The 20,581-nt window shown below is 35.1% G+C and overlaps 1 protein-coding gene across 21 annotated transcripts in view; it reads left to right on the top strand.

The window, feature by feature from the left end:
* EPHA6 (EPH receptor A6) overlaps positions 1 to 20,581 on the top strand; it is an 880,674-nt gene that overhangs the window by 723,649 nt on the left and 136,444 nt on the right. For 18 of the 21 annotated variants that reach the window (XR_007407962.1, XR_007407961.1, XR_004811710.2 and 15 more), the window contains one exon: positions 14,383 to 14,444. Coding sequence is in view for 18 of the 21 variants with exons in the window: in XM_025417283.3 (XP_025273068.2) it covers positions 14,383 to 14,444 (62 nt within the window). In the remaining 3 variants the exon portion in view is untranslated. Of the gene's footprint in view, positions 1 to 3,926; positions 4,028 to 14,382; positions 14,445 to 16,248; positions 16,700 to 20,581 lie in introns of those variants that run through there. The other 3 variants (XM_035710072.2, XM_035710071.2, XM_049105410.1) reach the window with 3 other exon arrangements.

A 20,581-nucleotide genomic window follows, 5' to 3' on the forward strand; every position in this document is an offset into this window, starting at 1 on the left:
GTTACCTGCAAATATAAAAAGACAGTTTTCACATATGTTATTAACATCTCAGTGATTGCAATTGAGGAATGGGTGATTTGTAGTTTAATGGCTTAATCCTTAACTCTGGATGACAGATCTTGGTGGATTTAGGTATGTTTGGCAGAAATGACATTGCAGAGTTCAGGAGTGACTTGAATTATTCAGCATCACCAGTAAAAAATAAATAAGTAGCCCTTGTCACTTAGCCACTGAGAATGATAGAAGAAAGGTGATGTTTCTATAACACATAAACAACTTTCTAGAGAGAGATCTAAAAGAACACTCTAGCACTCCATTCTTCTCGGCTTTAAGCCAAATTTGCCTCCAGCTTTCATAGGAGAGAAAACTCAGTTCAGTTTTCATGACTTACATACAAATCAGGTGTAACAAAATTGCTTCATAAAAAATTTATAGATCTAAACTCGTTCCTGTTCCCTCAAACTGAAATTAACTCAACTCACTTTTCCTGGCTTATATCACTTTGATAAGTGATCCCTGTACACTTCCTCTGGCACTTTTCAGTAATGACTGCTACAATTTCAAAGGTAATTTTTATCCTCTTCCATTCATCGACAGTTTATTTCCCAAGAATTTCCTTTATAATTTTGTGTAAAGAGAAATGAAGCAGTAATCATGATAAGTGTTTATTCTTTCCTATTTTTAAAAAGCATTTCTTTGCCATCTAATAGATGAACTCAACCCTTCAGGTCGAGGACATCATCGAGAAAGCAATTCCTCCCTTGACCTGTACCATGGTATTTTAAACGGTTAGCCAAAGGCTGATGGCCACCGGGCAGCAATTAATTTGCTTTCTCCCAATTGATTATATTTCACCATACGTCGAGGGTCTCAAAAGATATTAGCTATGTCATTCAAAGAATCACAAAACTTTTTCTGATGATGGTGCTAATTTAGTTCCCGGTTACTTATCTTAATCAAATTTAAATGAGATATGCGATGCTGTCTTGTGTAAAATAGCTTCTTCGCATTCATGTCACACTGCTCTCAAAGAGCAATGTTTTTATAGTCGTTATTTTTACACTGACTGCAATAATGAATCATTGACTCATGAGACCCAGGAAGAAGATAAGCCTGAAGTAGGTATTTATGTAACTGTTGTCAATTGTTTAGACTATTTATATGACCTTTCTCATTTCTAGAAAGCTCATAAGAAAGAGTTATTATTCTTAGTTTCAAATAGAGAAGAACAACAGAAAGTAATTGGCTGAAAACTGAATAGCAAGTACAGTCATATATTTAATGCAATGCCTTTCATAGAGTAGCTACCCAATCAAGTAAGAAAAGTCACAGGAAAGAGGAGAGGAAAGAAGATAGGAGAAGAGGGAAGCTGAAAGAGGTGAAGCTGGAATGACACAACTGCTATTATATTTTTAAATCAAAGTCTTCCCTGCTGTACTCTTTCCTATTAAAATCAAATTCTACCTCCCTGAAAAGAATTGATGTCCTTCTTCGAAATGTGTAATCAGACATATATTCTAAAATGATAATACGTTGCCCTCTTTGCTCCATCTAGTTATTTCTTTGATTTAATTCTGTAGCCAAACAGTATCTGAACGTGGGAAAGAACATTTTTATATGCCACAGAGTACTGATTACGCATAGGGCCTTAGACTCACAGCTTACCTTATGACAGACTCTGCCTCTACCCAAACCCTTTATGTTTTTGGCCATTTTATTTCACATACCATGTACAAATAAAATCAGCATAATAAAGTCACTGAGAGATAAAATTATGCAGTTACAGTGATGAGGTACTATATGGAAGATTCCTGATTCGGTCTTTTCTCTCACTGAACAGCAATAGCTATCTGACATCATGTAGTATCTTAAATTTATACTAAGATCCAAACATTACAATGTGTCTTAAAAACTAGACTTATTAGTAAAATATAAAGGCATGTTCATTACCTAATGATCACTCAGAAAATAGTGTCCTTAGATGGTATGATTAGATCAACAAATTCTAGGCTGCCTTTTTCTAGCAGTTTTCTGTCCGTTGTAGATGTATTTTTCACTAAGGAAGTAAATATAAGTCATATGTGATGATTATTTTATATGTGTGTATATATATATATATACACATGCAAACTCAAACATATACTTCAAACTAACACAATTTGTCAATTACCATCCAAGTCTGTGAAAGAGAAAACAGAGGAACAGGCAGCAGTGGGATTTAGAAACAGATAAATTCTGAAAGTAATCAATGTCCAAGATTTCCCTGATACTTCCTTTGTGGTTAATCATGGAAGCTCTTTAGCTGTTGAGGGACTATTCTTCTGAAACACCATCACAGTTTGTCTGCCTGTGCTTTAGATACAATGCTATATATAAAATACCTCTTTTGACATTTTTACCTGAGCTTCTCTCTATTGCATTCCATGTGTTAGGGTCAAAGGAAATGGCAAAAATGGAGTGAATCAATCCCATGAGACTCCCTGTCTGCTTACACTGAATCAGATAACAAGAGAAATGTGAACACATGGGGACTTGAAGACCAGAGCAATCATTAAATATATAATTAATAATAATATTTACTTTAATTTTTTACCATTTGAAAAAAATTTGGATGAGCTTTATACTCAAATAGCCAGACTTCTTCATATCTATATATAAGCATCCCGTGACTAGCCAAGTCAGGGAGTGAATTCACAATCCAGTTTTCTATAGGCTGATAACAGATCCAACTAGACCATCTCTATAGCAAAGGACTTACTGAGCTGAGCCAATATTAAAATGTCTTCAAAGTCCATTAGCCATGATTATCAGTATTTTCCTTTCTATATTTCATGTGAAATCCTATCTGATATGGAGTCAGGACAAATATTACGTGCATTATTATTCAGGCAAAACTTTTTCTTATTCATAAGGCATATAGTTTAGATGGGAGAAATAAGGAATGATAAAGTAAGGTTGAAGCTGCAGAGAATCTCAGACCTAAGAATATAATCTTATCAGATTTTGATGCATACAGAGGACTACAGAAAAGCAGTAGCCCAAATATATTAGACTAAGTGGCAGACTTTGAAGGAATATATGATAAGTTAAGTAAAATTGGCATTAACTCAGTATGCCAAGGGAACTCAACAGTGGAAAAGTATATAACTTTTAAATACAATCAAACTGCGGTTCAGAAAAATCAAAGTAAACCATTTCATTTTTTATGTGTTTAGGCATTCTAAAAAAGGTCAGTAACTTTGCTTGAGATCTATAATTTGACATTTCAAAATTAATCATTTCGACAAAATAATTTCTATAGTTTGGCTTTAGTTCTGAGGATGGTTATCCTTTTGTATGTAGTATATACGACAGTTGGCCTTATTTTATCTTTAACAATATACTGTTGCAATCAACATACATAAAGTTTAAGAGATGGTGGTTTACTTTTTAAGTAAGAGATCCTCAAGGGGAAAAATGCTCTTTAATTGAAGGATTTCTATTTTATACATTTCTGCAGTTGAGAATGTTGCCAATTACCCCAAACAAGTTGTGTGTTAATGAGTGTTTGTAAGTGTAGTTACTTAAACCAAAAGCTAATTTTAAAAGATATAGGGAAAACTGGATTAAATGTGCAAAATAAAATCCTGAATAAATATTCACAATGTGAACTATGGCAAAAAAAAAAAAAAAAAAGGAAAAACCTTCATTTGGACTCCTCACTCCTGGTTTTTGTATTCCTTACCATTTGTGTGATCCCAAATAGGACCCAATAGGCCCTAATCAATACTCATTTGTACAGTTCTCCCTAGAGAACTCTCCTCCTTGAAAGTCTGTGCATCTGCAGGCTTCAGAAGGAAACTCTGCAGAACTGCAACTATTACAAAAGACTAGAATGGAGAATCTGGGGCAGGAGTGGGAAGATGACCAATATTATTCTATTTCAGGACTGAGGAGTGGCATAGAGAAGAGAGGGTGGCTGATAAAACAGCAAAGAGACCACACCCAACCAACAGAAGCACAAGGAAGGTGACATAAGTGATTGTATTTGTAGTCATACACCAATAAATAACCCCTTTAAAACATTTCATTATTGCTACATTAGAGGGTTAGTTAAAAACACTTATTTGGGATATACTGATGGTTTCCAAAACCTGTGCAAGAGGAGCTGGCCAGATACTGTCAAGGTTGTGTTCAGTCTGCTTCCTCAATTGCTTGAAGTCATTGGTTCCAAAGAGCAGGGTTCTTTGGCTTACCTGAGGAGAAATAACACAAAAGATTAGAAAATCATTGCAAACTTAAGGAAGACAACTTGAAGATACCACTTGGGATAAGAAAAGTCAGGATGGGAGCAAACACAAACTTGAAGGCATAATTCCAACTTTCAAATAACATTCATTTTGTAAAAACTTTAATCTATTGACATCTATTAGTTTAAGGACTCTTATAGAGTCCTGAAGTTGTAGCACAGGTCATAGATTCAGTTTCCTTATGGATAATACTTTGTTTCTTGGCCGAAAATAAGAGATGCTTCACCAAGAAAATTGGCATATGATCACATATGTAAAGATTTGCATACAATTTCAGGCGGTCTCCAAATGAAGAATCTCAGGTTCTTAGAAACTCCATATCTTTTACATAAAGTTATGTGTAGTTGACATATCTGAGCACCATTATCTTTATGTAAGTTGACAGTGCATTTAAAAGAAAAATTGTAAAAACAGAGCTGTAGTATACATTCGCTATCAAACTCTTGAATGTTTGTAAAGAGAATTTCTATTTTTTTTCTTCCAGAACATGAAAAATATTAAAAGAATCTTTAAGTGATCTCCAGATTTTTTACTGGTTCTTTTTTACTTCTTCTTTACTAGTACTTTTTACTAGTTTCAGATTCTTTGAATGGTTCTAGCCTTTGATCTTAGCTATGTATTCTTAATAGTATACATGTTTCTTTTTCTTAATATCATTTGTAGAAGTTTGAATCTTAACAATCTGGACCTTATTTATGTGGCTGTTTAAATTCTCCATTGAAACTATAGATCTATTCCCTAGAGATCCTCCTGTTTTATTATTACAAATTGTGTCATCTATTTTTGATGCTATTCAAAGAAACTGTCAACACTTTCAAAAGATTCATCTCAGAATCATTTTCTTTTCACAAAGAAAAATTCTAAAAAAAAAAAAAAACTTTGTACAGCTTGCTAAATGAGCTAAGTCTCCATGTGAATCAGGATTTAATCTTTGTGTAGGTTGAAGTTGTTGTGTCTGTGTTTGTTCACCTTCATTGGAAACATGATAAGCAACTGAGCTACTCAAATGCCTTTTCCTCTCCCACAGGGCCTCATCCATGCCCTCATGGGCTGCTGGGCCACTTAAGAACTTAAATAAGTGGGGATAGACCAATCTTGTTAGAAAACATGTCACATCTCAGCATTCACTCTTTTGGCTGGCAGGACAAAGCACAGTGGAAGTTGCCTGGTGGCACAATGTTAGCTTTTCATAGTTCTATGCATAGAGAGGTCTTAAAGAAAGTTTAATTAGCAAAACTGAACTTCCTTTCTATTTTTTCCTTTTTAATTAAACCCCTTCTAAGAATTGCAGAAAAGACTCAAAAATAAGTAGTAACTTTTCTATGAAGAACAAAGGAAAGTAGTTGGTACTTTATATTGTGTATATATTCTTCATTGAACACATGTTTTCTCCCTTATAATTAAAATTTCACCATAAGTCACCTATGTAGTTGATATTAAATATATCCTCTCTAGATATTTGCTTTATTTTTATATTTTGTGTTGATTTTCTTTTGATTAGTGAATGATATAAAAGACAAAAAAAAAAACCTGATTAATTGATTGGTTATGTAACCATAAGGCACTTCTGAAGCCAGAAATGAAGCATTTGAAACAATACAGGGAAAAAATGTTACCTTCTCTCAAAAGCTTCAAGACTCTCTCTTGAAGTTTTTCTTTGTAAAGGAACCTCCGACTCATTATCATAAATAATGTGTGAGAATGGGGATAGCAAAATCTAAAGGTTTTTCCAGCAAGTTTCCTTATCATGTATTTCCTGTTTGTATAGAATATGATAGAGCTTTATGAGACTTTAAAATCCTAGAACTTCTCAAGGACAAAACATCTTTAGGAGCAACTGAGTATCCTGTCCATAATAACTTTATAGGATGTGTTCCTAAGATGAGGCACAGACATTTAGGATAATACTTTATGTCTCCGAATTACTAATGGAGGCCCAAGTATCATTTGGGATATAGCAAGATGGTTAAGCACTCAGAATCTGGAGCCAGATCTCTTGGTTTCAAGCCTTGGCTCTGTCAGTTGCTCACTGTGCATCCTTGGAAAAATTACTTTACCTCTTAGTGCATCTATAATCTGAGCTGTTAAATTGAACTAGTAATTACACTTACCACTAGAGTTGATATAAGGATTAAATGAGTTAACACATGTAAAACCCTTACAACAGTGCCTAGCATATTGAAAAACTTATTTTTTAAAGTTAGTCATTACATATGTGCTGATTTAAATATAGTATATATTGTTAAATCATCTACACAAAAGGTTTTCACAGCAAATAAAACAACAAAGACAGCATAAAATCATTTATTTGATGCATGGTTTAATCTTTTGAAAGATTTGATTATTTGGGGGCAGAGGGAGAGAGAGAGAGAGAGAGAGAATATCTTCAGATTCTCTCCTGAGTGTAGAGCCCAACTCAGAGATCCATCTCACAATCGGCGAAATCATGATCTGAACCAAAACCAAGAGTCAGATGTTTAACAACTGAGCAACCCAGGCATCCCTGGTTTAATTTGGTATTGAATTTAGATATACAACATTTCAAGTCATGGGAATTGTCTGATGCATTTTGTTCATTGCTGCCTAGTGGCAATTAAATAATTGATTATTATATCATCAGTTGCTTATTGTATAGTCATGTCTTTCAACAATGGTCGAAAGCAAAAAGTCATAAATCAGATAATTTCAAAACATGTACAGTTAATTTGATCATTGTTATAATACTTTTGTAAATATGGATGCACTACAAAATCAAGAAAAGCCATTCTTAAAAATTTATATGTTATTAAAATTTTGCAGTATGGTTAGTGTCATATAGTAGAAACAATATCAAACATTAGGGATCTTTGGCAGTAACTTTCATTGTCAACAAGACACTTCTAATTAAGAAGAAGTCTTTCTGCCCATCTGGTAATTTTCAGTAGAAAGAATAGTACAGAATATTACTGAAGTTAATTGATGCAGATGGTGTGCCGCTGCTTCCGGGAACTGGCAGGAAAATTGTGTTTCATTTCTTTAGCCTCACACCTTTCATTTACACTGAAACAAATCTAGATTGAGAAATGCCACAGTTTTCATAAATGCAATCCCTCCTCCTAATTTCTGCTCAGCTGTTTCATCATTGAATGAAATAATTTATTCTTCAGCATTTCTCTCAGGGCATTTGGATCACATCTAAATTTAAAAAACAAAATTAAAAAAATTAAGACAAAGCATGGAACCAAATCAACATAGTTATCATAGAGATTTGGGAGTTTCAAATAGCTTTAAGGTTAAAATCAATTCCAAATTAACCATAAAACATATTGTTACAGGTACAAATATGTTGAGTACAAAAGATGCAGTATAACTTGTTAGATAGGAATAAGAATCTATTTCCTACACTAGCTATTCCAAAGGAACTATATATTATAGTATACCATTTAAAAATTTTAAAATACCCATTTTGATTATTTTACTCTAGGAGAAACCATCTTGTTCTTTAAAGCAACTTCAAACCTGTCGATTTCAGGTGCATAGAATCTAAATAGACTTTTGGGACCATCAAGAAAGCTAAATATACTGATCGTAGTCATTTTTAGTTATGAATCTTTTTAACTCTGAAAGCCACTTCTTAGTTTAGGATTCAACATCTAGCCACGGGCGTAAGTTGTGATATTTGTGTTTATCCGTTCATTCTTTAAGCTGTTATTAGGTGATTGAGTATTTAGTATAATGTACGATTCTCTGTATTGTAAACACTTTAGCTCATTTAATCTCACATATCACACAATGGAACAAATATTATTATATGATAATATGTAATATACAAATATACAAATACATGCAAATAAGGAGGTGAGTTAATATAACATAGGTGAGTTATGAAAGGTCATTTCTCCAAAGTGGAAGTCTTCAATACCACATTATCTGACTCTAATCCTACAACTTCTCACTGTGATGAGCACACAAGGTATAAAGTAACCAACCATCCCAATTTGCCTGAGACATGAGAATTTCAGTGCAAAAACTGGGAATTTACTATATTATATAAAATATGTAAACTACTCATTTTTACTTTGCCATAGGATAATAAAAGAATTTCTATGTCAATGCCAAATTACAATAAAATATGGAAATGATCCATTTTTATAAAACTAGTTTTTGCTACATGGTGAACAAATACTACTAAGAAGAGGAAAACAGGGGCAGCCCTGGTGGCTGAGTGGTTTAGCACCGCCTTCACCCCGGGGCCAGATCCTGGAGATCCTGGATCGAGTCCCACGTCGGGCTCCCTGCATGGAATCTGCTTCTCTCTCTGCCTGTGTCTCTGCCTCTCTCTCTCCCTCTCTGTCTGTCATAAATAAATAAAATCTTAAAAAAAAAAAAAGAGGGAAACAGATAATTGCACAAAAATGAAGGAAAGCCAATGTATGCCAACATTTTTAAGTGCCAACAATTGCCAGACACTGTGCTAACTATACATTTTCTCATCTAATTCTTTGAAATCCAGGTGTAGTAAGTTACTATTATCCTCATTTTGTAAATGTAAAAACTGAGAAAGTGAAAATAATTTCCCCAAGATCATGTAGCTAGTAGGTAGCAGGGCTAAAATTTGAAGTTTTATCTTTGGATCCATGTGTTTTACAATGCGAGGAATTTAGGATTTACTGATTTGCTATTCCATTATTTCAGTAACTCTTTTCTTGGACTAGAATTCACTACAGAATGGTATTCCATTAAAAAGAAAAAGAAATTTAGTAGCTATTCTTTACCTAGTTCTGTGCTCAACAGTGAATTTGCTGAGAAGAACTATACAAGATTTTTTACCTCCAGGGCATTTGAGAGTAGGAGGCAGACACCTCCATAGTAAACACCAATACCACACCATAAGTGTGTCATGATTGTTTGATTAAGATGTAAAGAGAGGAGAAAGGAAACAATCAGATCTTCCTAAAAGCAAAGTGATTCATAGAATTGACAATGGAGACAGTATTTAAGCTCTGCTTTTTCTTTTCTATGTATATGATTTTACTGGAAGAAGGCAATCTTCCAGGGAAGAGAGGAGGTACAAGTGAAGTCATACTTCATGAATTATAAGTCCCCTAGAGAATTTGAAAAACAGGAAATCGGGGACTAGGAGGAGATAAAAATGACACCAGAACAAAGGTAGAGGAGAGATTGTGAAGGAATTTATCGCCAAGAAGTTTAGACTTTAATCCTGGAGCTAACAACAGTAAGTAAAACAGGTTTTTAAAGGAGGCATTAGCCCTTCATGGTAATTGACTGTTTACCTATTTCGGTTCCCCATTCCACTCTACACTCTATGGAGCAAGGATCAGGTATCGATTGAGGATTGGATTTGTTTTGTTTTAGAGAGAGTGCGTGTTTGCTCATGAACAGGTGCAAGGCGGGGGAGGGGAGTGAGGGAGAGCAAGAGACTCTTAAGCGGACTCCACGCTGAGCACAGAGCCTGATGCAAGGTTCAGTCTCATGCTGAGATCCTGACCGGAGCTGAAATCAAGGATCGGACACTTGACCAACTGAATCACGTAGGCACCCCTGATTGAGCATGATTCTTTGAAAGCCGGAGGAGTACTTGATGTGTAGTAGGCATTAAAAAAATGTTTGATGCATCGCTGAATGTCTGAAATAATGGTTACATAAGGCTTAGCAAGTATAATTAGTAACTGATTATTTTAATAAATGAAGCAAGAGAAAACAGAGTATGGGTAGCAATAACAGATTTTATATCGTCAGCACAGCGTAATGACTTACAGACTAACAGGGATTTGATAAAGTGAGAAGTCTAATATTACAGTAGGATTTCAGACCTGGGTAACTAGATAGATGGCAATGTTTTAGAGAAAGTTCAGGGGAAATGTTAAAAGATTTTATTTGAATTCAGTCGAGGATAAGATTCATTTGGGACACGATCTGATAGTAACTAGGCAACAGTATAAGGAAAAAATCATTCCCCAATTTTAGTACTTATTTTATGAATAAAAATAATTAATATAACTTTGTTCAAATTTATGTCATCCATATTTTTAATGCCTTAGAGGGATAGGAAAATTATTTATTCTCAAATCCATTTGAGATTATAATTATAAGTCACTATCTCTATAACAGAAATGGGGGAGGTAGAAATAGATTAAAAATAACTGGCTTTAAAAGTCTAGAATTGTAACCGGGGGGGAAATAAAGCAGGCAACCTGTCATCCAAGTTATTGCCACAAATTTTATTACATGGTAGACAAAATATAGACATGATATAATGTTAAATAAGCTAGAATTGATTTAAATCTGTAATAGAGTTTGGAGGTCATTGCGATTTGTTTAGATTCTTGATATTACTGACAGCATATTAGAAATGGCCAAGCTGATACAAAATACTACATTCAGCAAAAACTCATTACTCATACGAAAATGTTAAATCTCTGTAATCCCCTTCTTTCACAGATCTTCATGAGGCAAACAAACAACAAATATACTGTTTCACTCATGAAATATTTTCCCCACGTATCCTTAGAACATTTAAAGAACGCTTTTCTTCTGTTTTCTTTAATAACACTTTTATCATCATGTGGTTTCTCAACATCACCCATATCAAAATCATCTTGAGTATTGGGCAACTGAGAATTTGGAAGAAAAAAAAATACATTAGTCAATTGTTCATTAAAGTCTCAAAGAAAATATTTTTCCTTATAATAGAAAAAAGATGATCTGGGATTTTATGATTCATTGAGTTCAGGATATAAACAAGTGATTTCTTCCAAAGTTTTTATTCCAATGCAGTTTAAGATATACATAACCATTTCCAGGCTATTTTTTGAAGGATAAAAAAGTGAATGAAATTCACTTTTTGTATGACTTGTAGAAGTACTTTTCAAGAATCTCTTAACCTGATGAGGCTTCTATAAAAGGATTTTGAGACTTGACTAACATTCAAGAATGTTGGAGTTTGTTGACTTCAGTACATTGCAAATACTAAGTTAATTCTGTGACATGAGGCTTTGGGAAACTGGCTAAAATTGTAAAAAATAGAGAAGCTGAAATATTTTGAAAATATAAAAAGAGAATTAATCACCTCCAAATATATTTTCCAAGAACAGTAATGTATTGTATAGTTTTTACGTATTTGAAAATAGGACTGTTACCCTTAACTCATCTATTTTGTTGATTATAAAATGTGATCATAGACTGTAAAGTTGCTTGTAATCTTCACAGTGTAGCTAACCTCCCTATAGAAAACCACTAGGAAACAAATTACAGGTTAGATGCCAGCAGTCTTCTAATAAAACAGCTCCTTAGTTTAATAATAGCAGCTCTAAACTGATGTTACTGCACAAAATACAAAAGATGCAGAGCTCAGGTGTGAAACTTCTAATTCACAAGAAACCGGGGGAGTCTTCATTTGACTCTTTATTATCTTTAATGAGAAGATGAAACCTGTCACTGATGAATGTTAAGATCGCATCAAGTATCTCCCAAAGAGTTATAGATAGAAATAATTTCAAAGTACTTGGTATTCACATAGATTAGAATCTTGCTCAAACACTTCAGTGCTACTCTCTGAGGAATTATGAAAATTGTTGAGAATTTTGAAGTCAACTTGCTCCTATAAAGCACCTACTCTGCTCATCTTTACAGAAACATCGTTTTGAGAAACCTCGTGAGTGGGGATACATAGGAGTAATATATAGGGAATTTAGGAGAGAAAAAGAACCTAACAGAATCAGACACAACGTTTTATAGTGTAGGCAATAGATGTGATGGGAATGCCACTATGGGAAATATCGCTGTGGAGACTTTCAAGGAATAGGTGCAGCATATACATTCTGGGAGGTGTGGGGTGAGATTAGGGAGAGAAACAAATCGGTGGGTAATATAGCAGGGGAATGCCAGAAGGAATAGCAGAGGAGACAGGACTAAGCAATACAGCTAATGGAACAGGAGATGGTAGGGCTGGCTAGGAGAGAGGAGGTCCAGCACGGGATGAACCTTTCTGCTTTAATCTATAAATTATGTCTGAGATGCACCTATGGCATAAAAATTAAGAGCTTAAGCTCTGAGACTCTCTACCTGACACTGCCACTTACCAGCTGTTTAACTCTGGGCAAGTACTTTAATTTTCCCTCAATTTCCTTATCTGTGTAATAGGGCTAATCATAATTTGTATCAATACAAGTGAAGTGCTTACAAGCTCTTTTTATTGTATCAAGACTGACATTCTTATGGAGAGGATTTTTATTTTATTTTATTTTATTTTATTTTATTTTATTTTATTTTTACTAAATATGTTTCCTGGCAGCGATGGTCAAGGTAGATGAAAAAGGTATGACTCTGGGCAGCTGAATTCAGTGGTAACCCAGTGTTTTCCCCTTAACTTCCATGATCCATTATAATTGAAACTGAAATATTGGTCTCAGAATTTTCATATTTAGTATCAAAAATGATCTTTTGTGTTTGCATCAGACTCCTGTTTCCAAGCTCTCTGAAACCAGTAGCCAAATAAAAGATTTCATGACAAGTGGTCAGATTTAAAACCTGGATCTTGGGCAGCCTGGGTGGCTCAGCGGCTTAGCGCCGCCTGCAGCCCAGGGCGTGATCCTGGAGACCCTGGATCGAGTCCCACGTCCGGCTCTCTGTATGATGCCTGCTTCTCCCTCTGCCTGTGTCTCTGCCTCTCTCTCTCTGTCTATATGAATAAATAAATAAAATCTTAAAAAAATAAATAAATAAAACCTGGATCTTCTAGATCCTTGCTACAATAGTGCTGACAGTTCACTTGACCGCCATATTTTCTGATAAAGTTCTGTATCTGTATTTGAGTGAAATTAATGACTTTGAGGAACATTATGGAAATCCACCAAGATGGAAAATTTCTTTGGATTCTCATACTATGCATGATAAAAAGGGAGTTTTATTACTACATTTAACCTTTAGCACATCTTTCTTGAAAATATAGATTCAAATGTAAAATCTAGCATTTGCAGACATTGTACTAATTTGTTATAGTCACCCTTTTTAACCCATAAGGCTTTGAGTTCATAAAAGGGACATGAATTACAATATGAGATCTAATATTTCCGTCATTAGCACACATAATTTCTTTCCAGATCTTTTGTACTTATGAGGAAAAACTCTGTGCACAGTGCAGATTCAATTGCTAAAAATCTCAATGAGAAGCAAGAAATACAGTTGTAAAAAGTAGATATGTCATATATGTTTATTTCAGGTAAATATCATTTTCCCTTCATCTGAAATGAGTTTATCTTTTAAACTTGAGTAATTTGGCAGAACAAATAGATTCTTTTCTTTGAAACAATCTAAGTTATTTATGCTACATATTCTACCTAATAGAGGTATTGGGAACTGGTAACAGTTGCAAATAGATATGATAGAGAAGAGATAAATGATGTTCAGTTTCCGATTTTAGCTTGTTACTAGACTACAAAATCAGAGTTACTTATTTTTCATGTACTGCCATCATTGTTACGTTGATCTAATCTTTGTCCAATAAAGACATGATCAAGAACTATTGCAAAGCCCACCAACTTTGTAGCATCCATCAATCTACTGACATTTTTCCACTTAGAAGCCCTTAAAAGCAGACTATGACTAATGGTTTTTATAATTTCTTAAATTTATAGAAATTCCTCTTTCTGCTTTGCCTTAGGAATAGTTCAGAAGCGTCTGGTCTAATGTAATTCAGCCGAGGGTACCACACCACTATGGGAGAAGTTGTACCACAACTGCCAGAGCAGCTACAGTAACTGCATAAACCCTGACTTTAGCTTGTTGATTGTCTTTTAAGGAGAAATCAGGACCAAAAGAACGTAATCTAAACAAGCGATTGCAGGGCTCTAGAAAAAGAAATGCTTAATTCCTTTGTAATTCATGTTCTTTTTACAAACTCAACATAAACAAGGCTGTAAAAAATGGAGAGATCTCTATGTGTAATAGTAAGACTTTTGTAGAAGCATGTTGGAAAATGAAGTTCTTATTAATAAAATACAAATGATTTAGCTGCCACAGCTGGAAATCTCTAACTGCAGCACATTTTTTTGTAATTGCTCTAATCTTGTGTGTTCTCTTGCTCTTTTTGCAGGCAGACCAGTAATGATTGTGGTGGAATATATGGAGAATGGATCCCTAGACTCCTTTTTGCGGGTGAGGTGTTCTTTTCTGATAGCATTTAAATAAGCTATTCTGAGTTCTAGATTTAAATCATTTATCATAAATTAATTTTTGCATAATGTTATTCATGGATTTTTCCATGAAGAATAGCAGCGTTTTCTCTAGGGTGCATTTCTCTGATACTGTGATACATTAGTGTGTTACTAACGGGAGGAGTATATACACATAATAATATAATTGATTTCTCCTATAAATTCACACACCATATAAATATATATATATTTCAAATGATGTTATAAAAAGATTAAATGAAACTCCGTTGCTTTGCACAACATTCGTTTTGCTTTATCACATTTAACTATTCAGCATGATGTTTTATGCATGATCTATAATACTGAACCCCTTAAATTGATATATATTTAGTAATAATGACTCAAGTTCATATCAGAAAACTGGTTTTAGCCCTCTTAAGTTCATTTTCCTGACTTTCAGAAAACAAAAGAAATCATGCAAAACTCTAGCAGAGATCTGTTTCAGAACAAAACTTTTTAAAGTACTCTTTTTAAAATGACTTATCCTAGTGCTCGCTTCGGCTGCACATATACTAAGGTGACTTATCCTTGAGGGAATGGTGTGTACAGAAATCATTTGTCTTATATAGTAGTAGAGAATAACAGAGCTGAGAAGGCACCATGAAGTTATATTTCAAATGTATTTATAATGTCTTTAATATTTAAAAAGCCATCATGTGCTACAAAAATATTCATTGATATAAAAAATACCCATAAATATAAAAAATAATCACTACAGTAAGTATTTTTCATCCCCAGGAGAGGTTACATATTTGAGTGTCACTGTATTCTTATTTATCTGTATACAAAGACATGGCCATTTTTCTTACTTATAGCATGACTGGACTCTTGCTATTTGGAATGTGTTACACTATTTTTTATCTTTTCATATGATAAAAACGGTCTCGAGCATTCTTTCTTCGCTTTATTTTTTTGCTTTACATCACTTGGTTGGGTTCTGCATCTCATTTTTCTCTTTTGATATCATTTTCATTTATTTTTCTTGAGTTCATGCCCTCTTCTTCCAACTTCTCTCACTATTAGCAGTGATGATATATTTACCCTGCGACTGGACTTGATGTCCATATTCAATGCCAGAAGCTGAATTCAGCAAAATCATCAAGTTATTACAGAGCAATACACCTTGTACAATGCAGACTCTCAAACAAGTATGCTCTTTAAGGCAAAATGAAATTCATAGGTGTTTGGGGACATGAACTCTTTGTTGTTTGTTTTATTTTTCTATAGCCATTCTCAGAATGTTTATAGCTTATATTCATTTCTCCTGTAAATGTGCTAAATTATTTTAGAATAATTTATCAGGACCACCTATGGTACTTTGAAATGCATGTATAGTTAGGCCCTTCCATTATGGTTATTCCAAAGCTCATTTCTATCAGACACATACCAAAATGACTTATCCTTTAATGATGCTTAAGATAAGTTTTGGGAGTTTTTTTGTATCAACTTTATCCTAGAGCTGAACATAATGGCAAATAATGTAGCACATTCTCAATCTAAATTGCTGCTGAAAATTGGATCAAATGACTGCCACAGCAAATTAGGAGAGAATTGTTAGCTTCAGATATACTTCTTATCCTGCTGAATCCTGAATTAATTAAATACATTACAAAGAAATGCTAATATGTTATCTAAAATATTTATTTTTTAAAAATAAATAAAATAAAATATTTATAAATACCCTACTACATGTTTAAAAGTGGTATATTTCATGATTTAAATTTTTTTAAATTAATATTTTTCAGCTCTTATGAATTATGTAGGTAAGACACCATACAATCTGGGAAAGAGTAGACATTCAGTTGATGGTCGCGACCATTACCACTGCTATGAGATTCTTAATATACGTTATTCATCTTGGCTCTGTCACTTACCAGCTGTGTGACCCTGTGACTTGGGCAAGTGACTGCCTTCTCTGTGCCTGTTTATTTAACTATAAAATGGGAATGTAAAAAAAAATAAAAATAAAAAAATAACATAAAATGAGAATGTAGACAGCATCTACTTCATACAAGTGTCATGAGGATTCATCTGGTCAATTATTGTAAAGCTTACAGAATAATACATGACATACTGTAAGTGGTAGAATAAAGATTCAAACTCGGGTCTCTGACTCAAAAAGTCACGTTCTCATACACTTTTTTAAAATGAAATTACTTATTACTTCTTTTTATAAGTCCACTGCCATCTCCCCATGTGAACTTGTGTCCCGTCTGCATGTAGAATTTCTATTAAAATAAGAATCACATGCACGGGGAAAAAAGCCACAGGGCCAAATACTCCCTTCTTACCCTTTTTTTAATATTCTTAACTTTCTTTGTAATCATATCTCTTTTATCCCAGAAGCTCAAAGTGCTATATAAACTTTATGTCAATAGCAGATACTCAACTCCCCATGGCAAGTGGAAATAAAATTTATAAAGATATATATCCCACAGATTCCCAAAAACGAAGTCATTTTTCAAACTACTGCTTTAGAATTTGATAATCGCAGCTTCTGTGAGCACAGAAAGAGGAAGTGGCTAAGTGCATTGCATTGTAGGGAAGCTATCCATGGCTCATTAATAGCATTCTGTGCTTACTAGAAGAAGAAAAGATTTCCCTTTGGTCTCCCACATATTTGAAAATCACTTCAGTTTACTGTTTTATGTGAAAGAGTGGTAGCAAAACTAAGTACAAAATTACAGTCTAGTGCTAGTGGTAGTGGCTGGCTGGCTGTGATATTGCACTGGATTAGTAAATCTTACACTGTTCAGGATCTTTATGGACATTCCTCCAGATATATATTAGTAAGAGGAGGTGTGGTTAAGTACTTGTGTTTGTTTGTGTGTATATGTGCGTGTGTGAGCACATGCAGAAAGGGTGTAGGTAGGTATGTAACTATATGTGTGTTTTTATTTTTTTAAGATTTTATTTATTTATTCATGAGAGACACAGGCAGAGGAAGAAGCAGGCTCCATGCAGAGAGCCCAATGTGGTACTCAATCCCAGGACCCCAAAGGCTCAACCACTGAGCCGCCAATGTGCCCTATGTGTGTTTTTCATTTTAAAATTAAATGCAGCCTGGGCAGCCCCGATGGCTCAGCAGTTTGGCGCCACCTTTGACCCAGGGTATGATCCTGGAGACCCAGGATAGAGTCCCATGTCGGGCTCCCTGCATGGAGCCTGCTTCTCCCTCTGCCGGCGTCTCTGCCTCTCTCTCTCTCTCTCTCTCTCTCTCTCTCTCTCTCTCTCTGTGTGTGTGTCTATCATGAATAAATAAATAAAATCTCAAAAAAAATTAAATGCAACCTTACTTAGCAAGCAGACCATCAGCCCTGCTGCCAGAATATATTATGACCTCACTGATGTGCAAATATTCCTGACTTTTCCAAAAAAAATACACTAGTGCAAATTAAGTGTAATCTTGACCATCATCCCTGCATGGTCTCTCTCAAACTATGCATATGGATTTCATAGTTTTTGTGACACATACTTACCTAACAACCGCTTGCCCCTAAATCTTTGGTCTTCCATTTTTATAACATTAAGTAACAATTCAAATAAAAATGGTTATATAATACTTAAAAGCTTTGAGATACCATATTCCAACCACAAATCTCATCCCTAGGCAGCCTGGGTGGCTCAGTGGTTTAGTGCTGCCTTCATCCCAGGACTTCAGGATCGCCTGGAGACCTGGAATCAAATCCCATGTTGGGCTCCCTGCATGGTGCCTGCTTCTCCCTCTGCCTGTGTCTCTGCCTCTGTGTGTGTGTCTCTCTCTAATGAATAAATAAATAAAATCTTTTAAAAAAATTCATTCCTATTTTATGACGTTTGTTGAATGTAGATTTGTTTATCAAATAACACAATTCAGATATACAAAAATATAATACCACTGGTTTCAGTAAGGTGTTATATTGTGTGTTCATGTGACAGCCTCTTGCAGCCACCTCACACCCTTTGATATGAGAGAAAAGATACAGATATACTATTTGCAAAATACAGTCACATTAGCAAGCAAGGAGTGTCATCTATATACAACAAAATAGATGGGGCAGGGGAATTAATAAAAACAAAAGCAAATAAGATCAGATTAATTCAGGAAACCATAATTCAAAATATAATCTGGAAAAGATGCTTAGTAGTAAGAAGAATGTGTGGAAGGTGGTGCTACCAACTGATCTAAAGATACAGAGTAGAAATAAAATGGGTTGGTCACTGGCAGATGATGAGTTTCATTTGGGTTGTATTCCATTTGAGATGTCTATGGAACATGCAGTGAAAATGTCCAGACAGCAATTAGAAATACAAATCTGAAGATTGGGAGAAAAATATTGACTAAAGTCAAGATTTTATAGTCGGTAGCATAAAAAGTGGTTATGAAACCCAGACCATGATATTTTTTTCTGGGAAGAACTTTTAGAGAAAAGCAAGGAGTTGAACAAGGTTGCAACTCTATGGTATGCCAACTAAGGAAGCAGCAGGGTGGAGTCTCCAAAGGTAACTAAGAATAAGTGGTCAAAGAGCAACAAGAAGGGAGATAAGAATCCTGCATGCCAGCCAGGAGCAAATAGGCAACTATATCAAAAATAGAGAAGTTTGGGAAAACAAAGACTAAAATGCATCTGTGGGACTTACTACTTATGAGGTCCTCAGTGACTCAACAAGAGCATATTTAATGGGTTGGTCTCCAGCAGAAGTCAGAATGCACAGGGCAAAATGAGAATGAAAAATAAGTAGGAATTGGTAATGGAGATGGAGACCTTTTTTAAAAAATATTTATTTAGTAAAAATTAGGGGAGATAGCAAGGCAAGAGAAAAATCAGATACAAGTAGACAAAAAGAAAAATGAAGGATATTTTTTAATAGAAAGGAATTTAGACAATTTATACACTGGGGGAGAGGAAATTGAAGAGAGTACATTGGTAAGACAAACTGTCTCAGGAGATGGGAAGGTTCAAAATCAAGGACCCAGGTGGAGGGTTGACTGTGTATAGTCAATAGCAGCCTCCACACCGTCTTTGTTTCATGGGAGGACTGTTTCAACCCAGGACTGTGTGTTGTGGATCTAGAGAGACCGACGGGAGGCACTGGATTGAAGGAAGTGATACCTGATGTTGTTGCCTTTCTGTGTGAAGTAGGAGGAGAGTTTATTTGGAAGTTTGAGAACAAGGCTTCATTAAAGGTGAATGTTTAGAATAACTGCTGAAGTTAAAAATATATATATATAGCCAATCACTGATCAGACCAAAGAAGGAAGGGGAAGGGAAGACCATCAAGAGCAGGTTCTGCACCAGGAACAGTTTTTCTCTGGGTCCCAGCAAGGGCAACCAGTTAAAAATTGTTTACCAAGGTGTCTCATGATAATGTGACCCGCATGGCCAGAAGTGGGTCTTGAGCACTACTGGCCCAGTAATTGACATTGGATACATGTATCTTCCTCTTCTCCTGCCAGACCATATCTTTTGTGTTGGAGAAGGTAACATAGTTTACTGATGCTGACATCCGGCTGATTCTGGAGGGGATGGATGTGTTTCAGCAATGGCATGCATGTTTCCTTGACTTTCTGCAAGGATGCTCGACACCCCCCAGTGCAAGACTGGAGATAATAGAGGCTAGCGTGTGTGTAGAACAGGTGCAACAGAAACACACCGGTATTAAAAGGAAATCGGGATAGTGGAAAAAGATCTTTTGGCTAAGCAGCTGGTGAATACAGGCTAGATATAGAAGGAAATAAAAAGGCTGAAAGACTAGAGGTAAATAGAGATATCATATGCTGGGAGCTGTTATGGTGTAGAGGAGGAAGTAGGAGGTATAGCTGTACGATGAGAGTGAGAGAGCTGAAGGAGGAGTGTGCCCGAAGTAGGATATTGGCAGTGGCTTATTAGAGCCAGATCATACCAACATGTGAGAGATGATGATTAAATGGTCAGGAATTGAGGGAGCTGATTGTTAAACTGTTAGTAACTTGAAGTTGGCCATGATGGAAATATTTACACCACAGACATGGGCAAACAGCACAGCTCAGGGCTTGCTTGTTTTTTCTCCAAAGGGCCAGTTTACCAACACAGTGTATTGATACTTATGATTTCTGAA

This window comes from Canis lupus, chromosome 33, assembly GCF_003254725.2.
Source record: "Canis lupus dingo isolate Sandy chromosome 33, ASM325472v2, whole genome shotgun sequence".
NCBI lineage: Eukaryota > Metazoa > Chordata > Mammalia > Carnivora > Canidae > Canis > Canis lupus.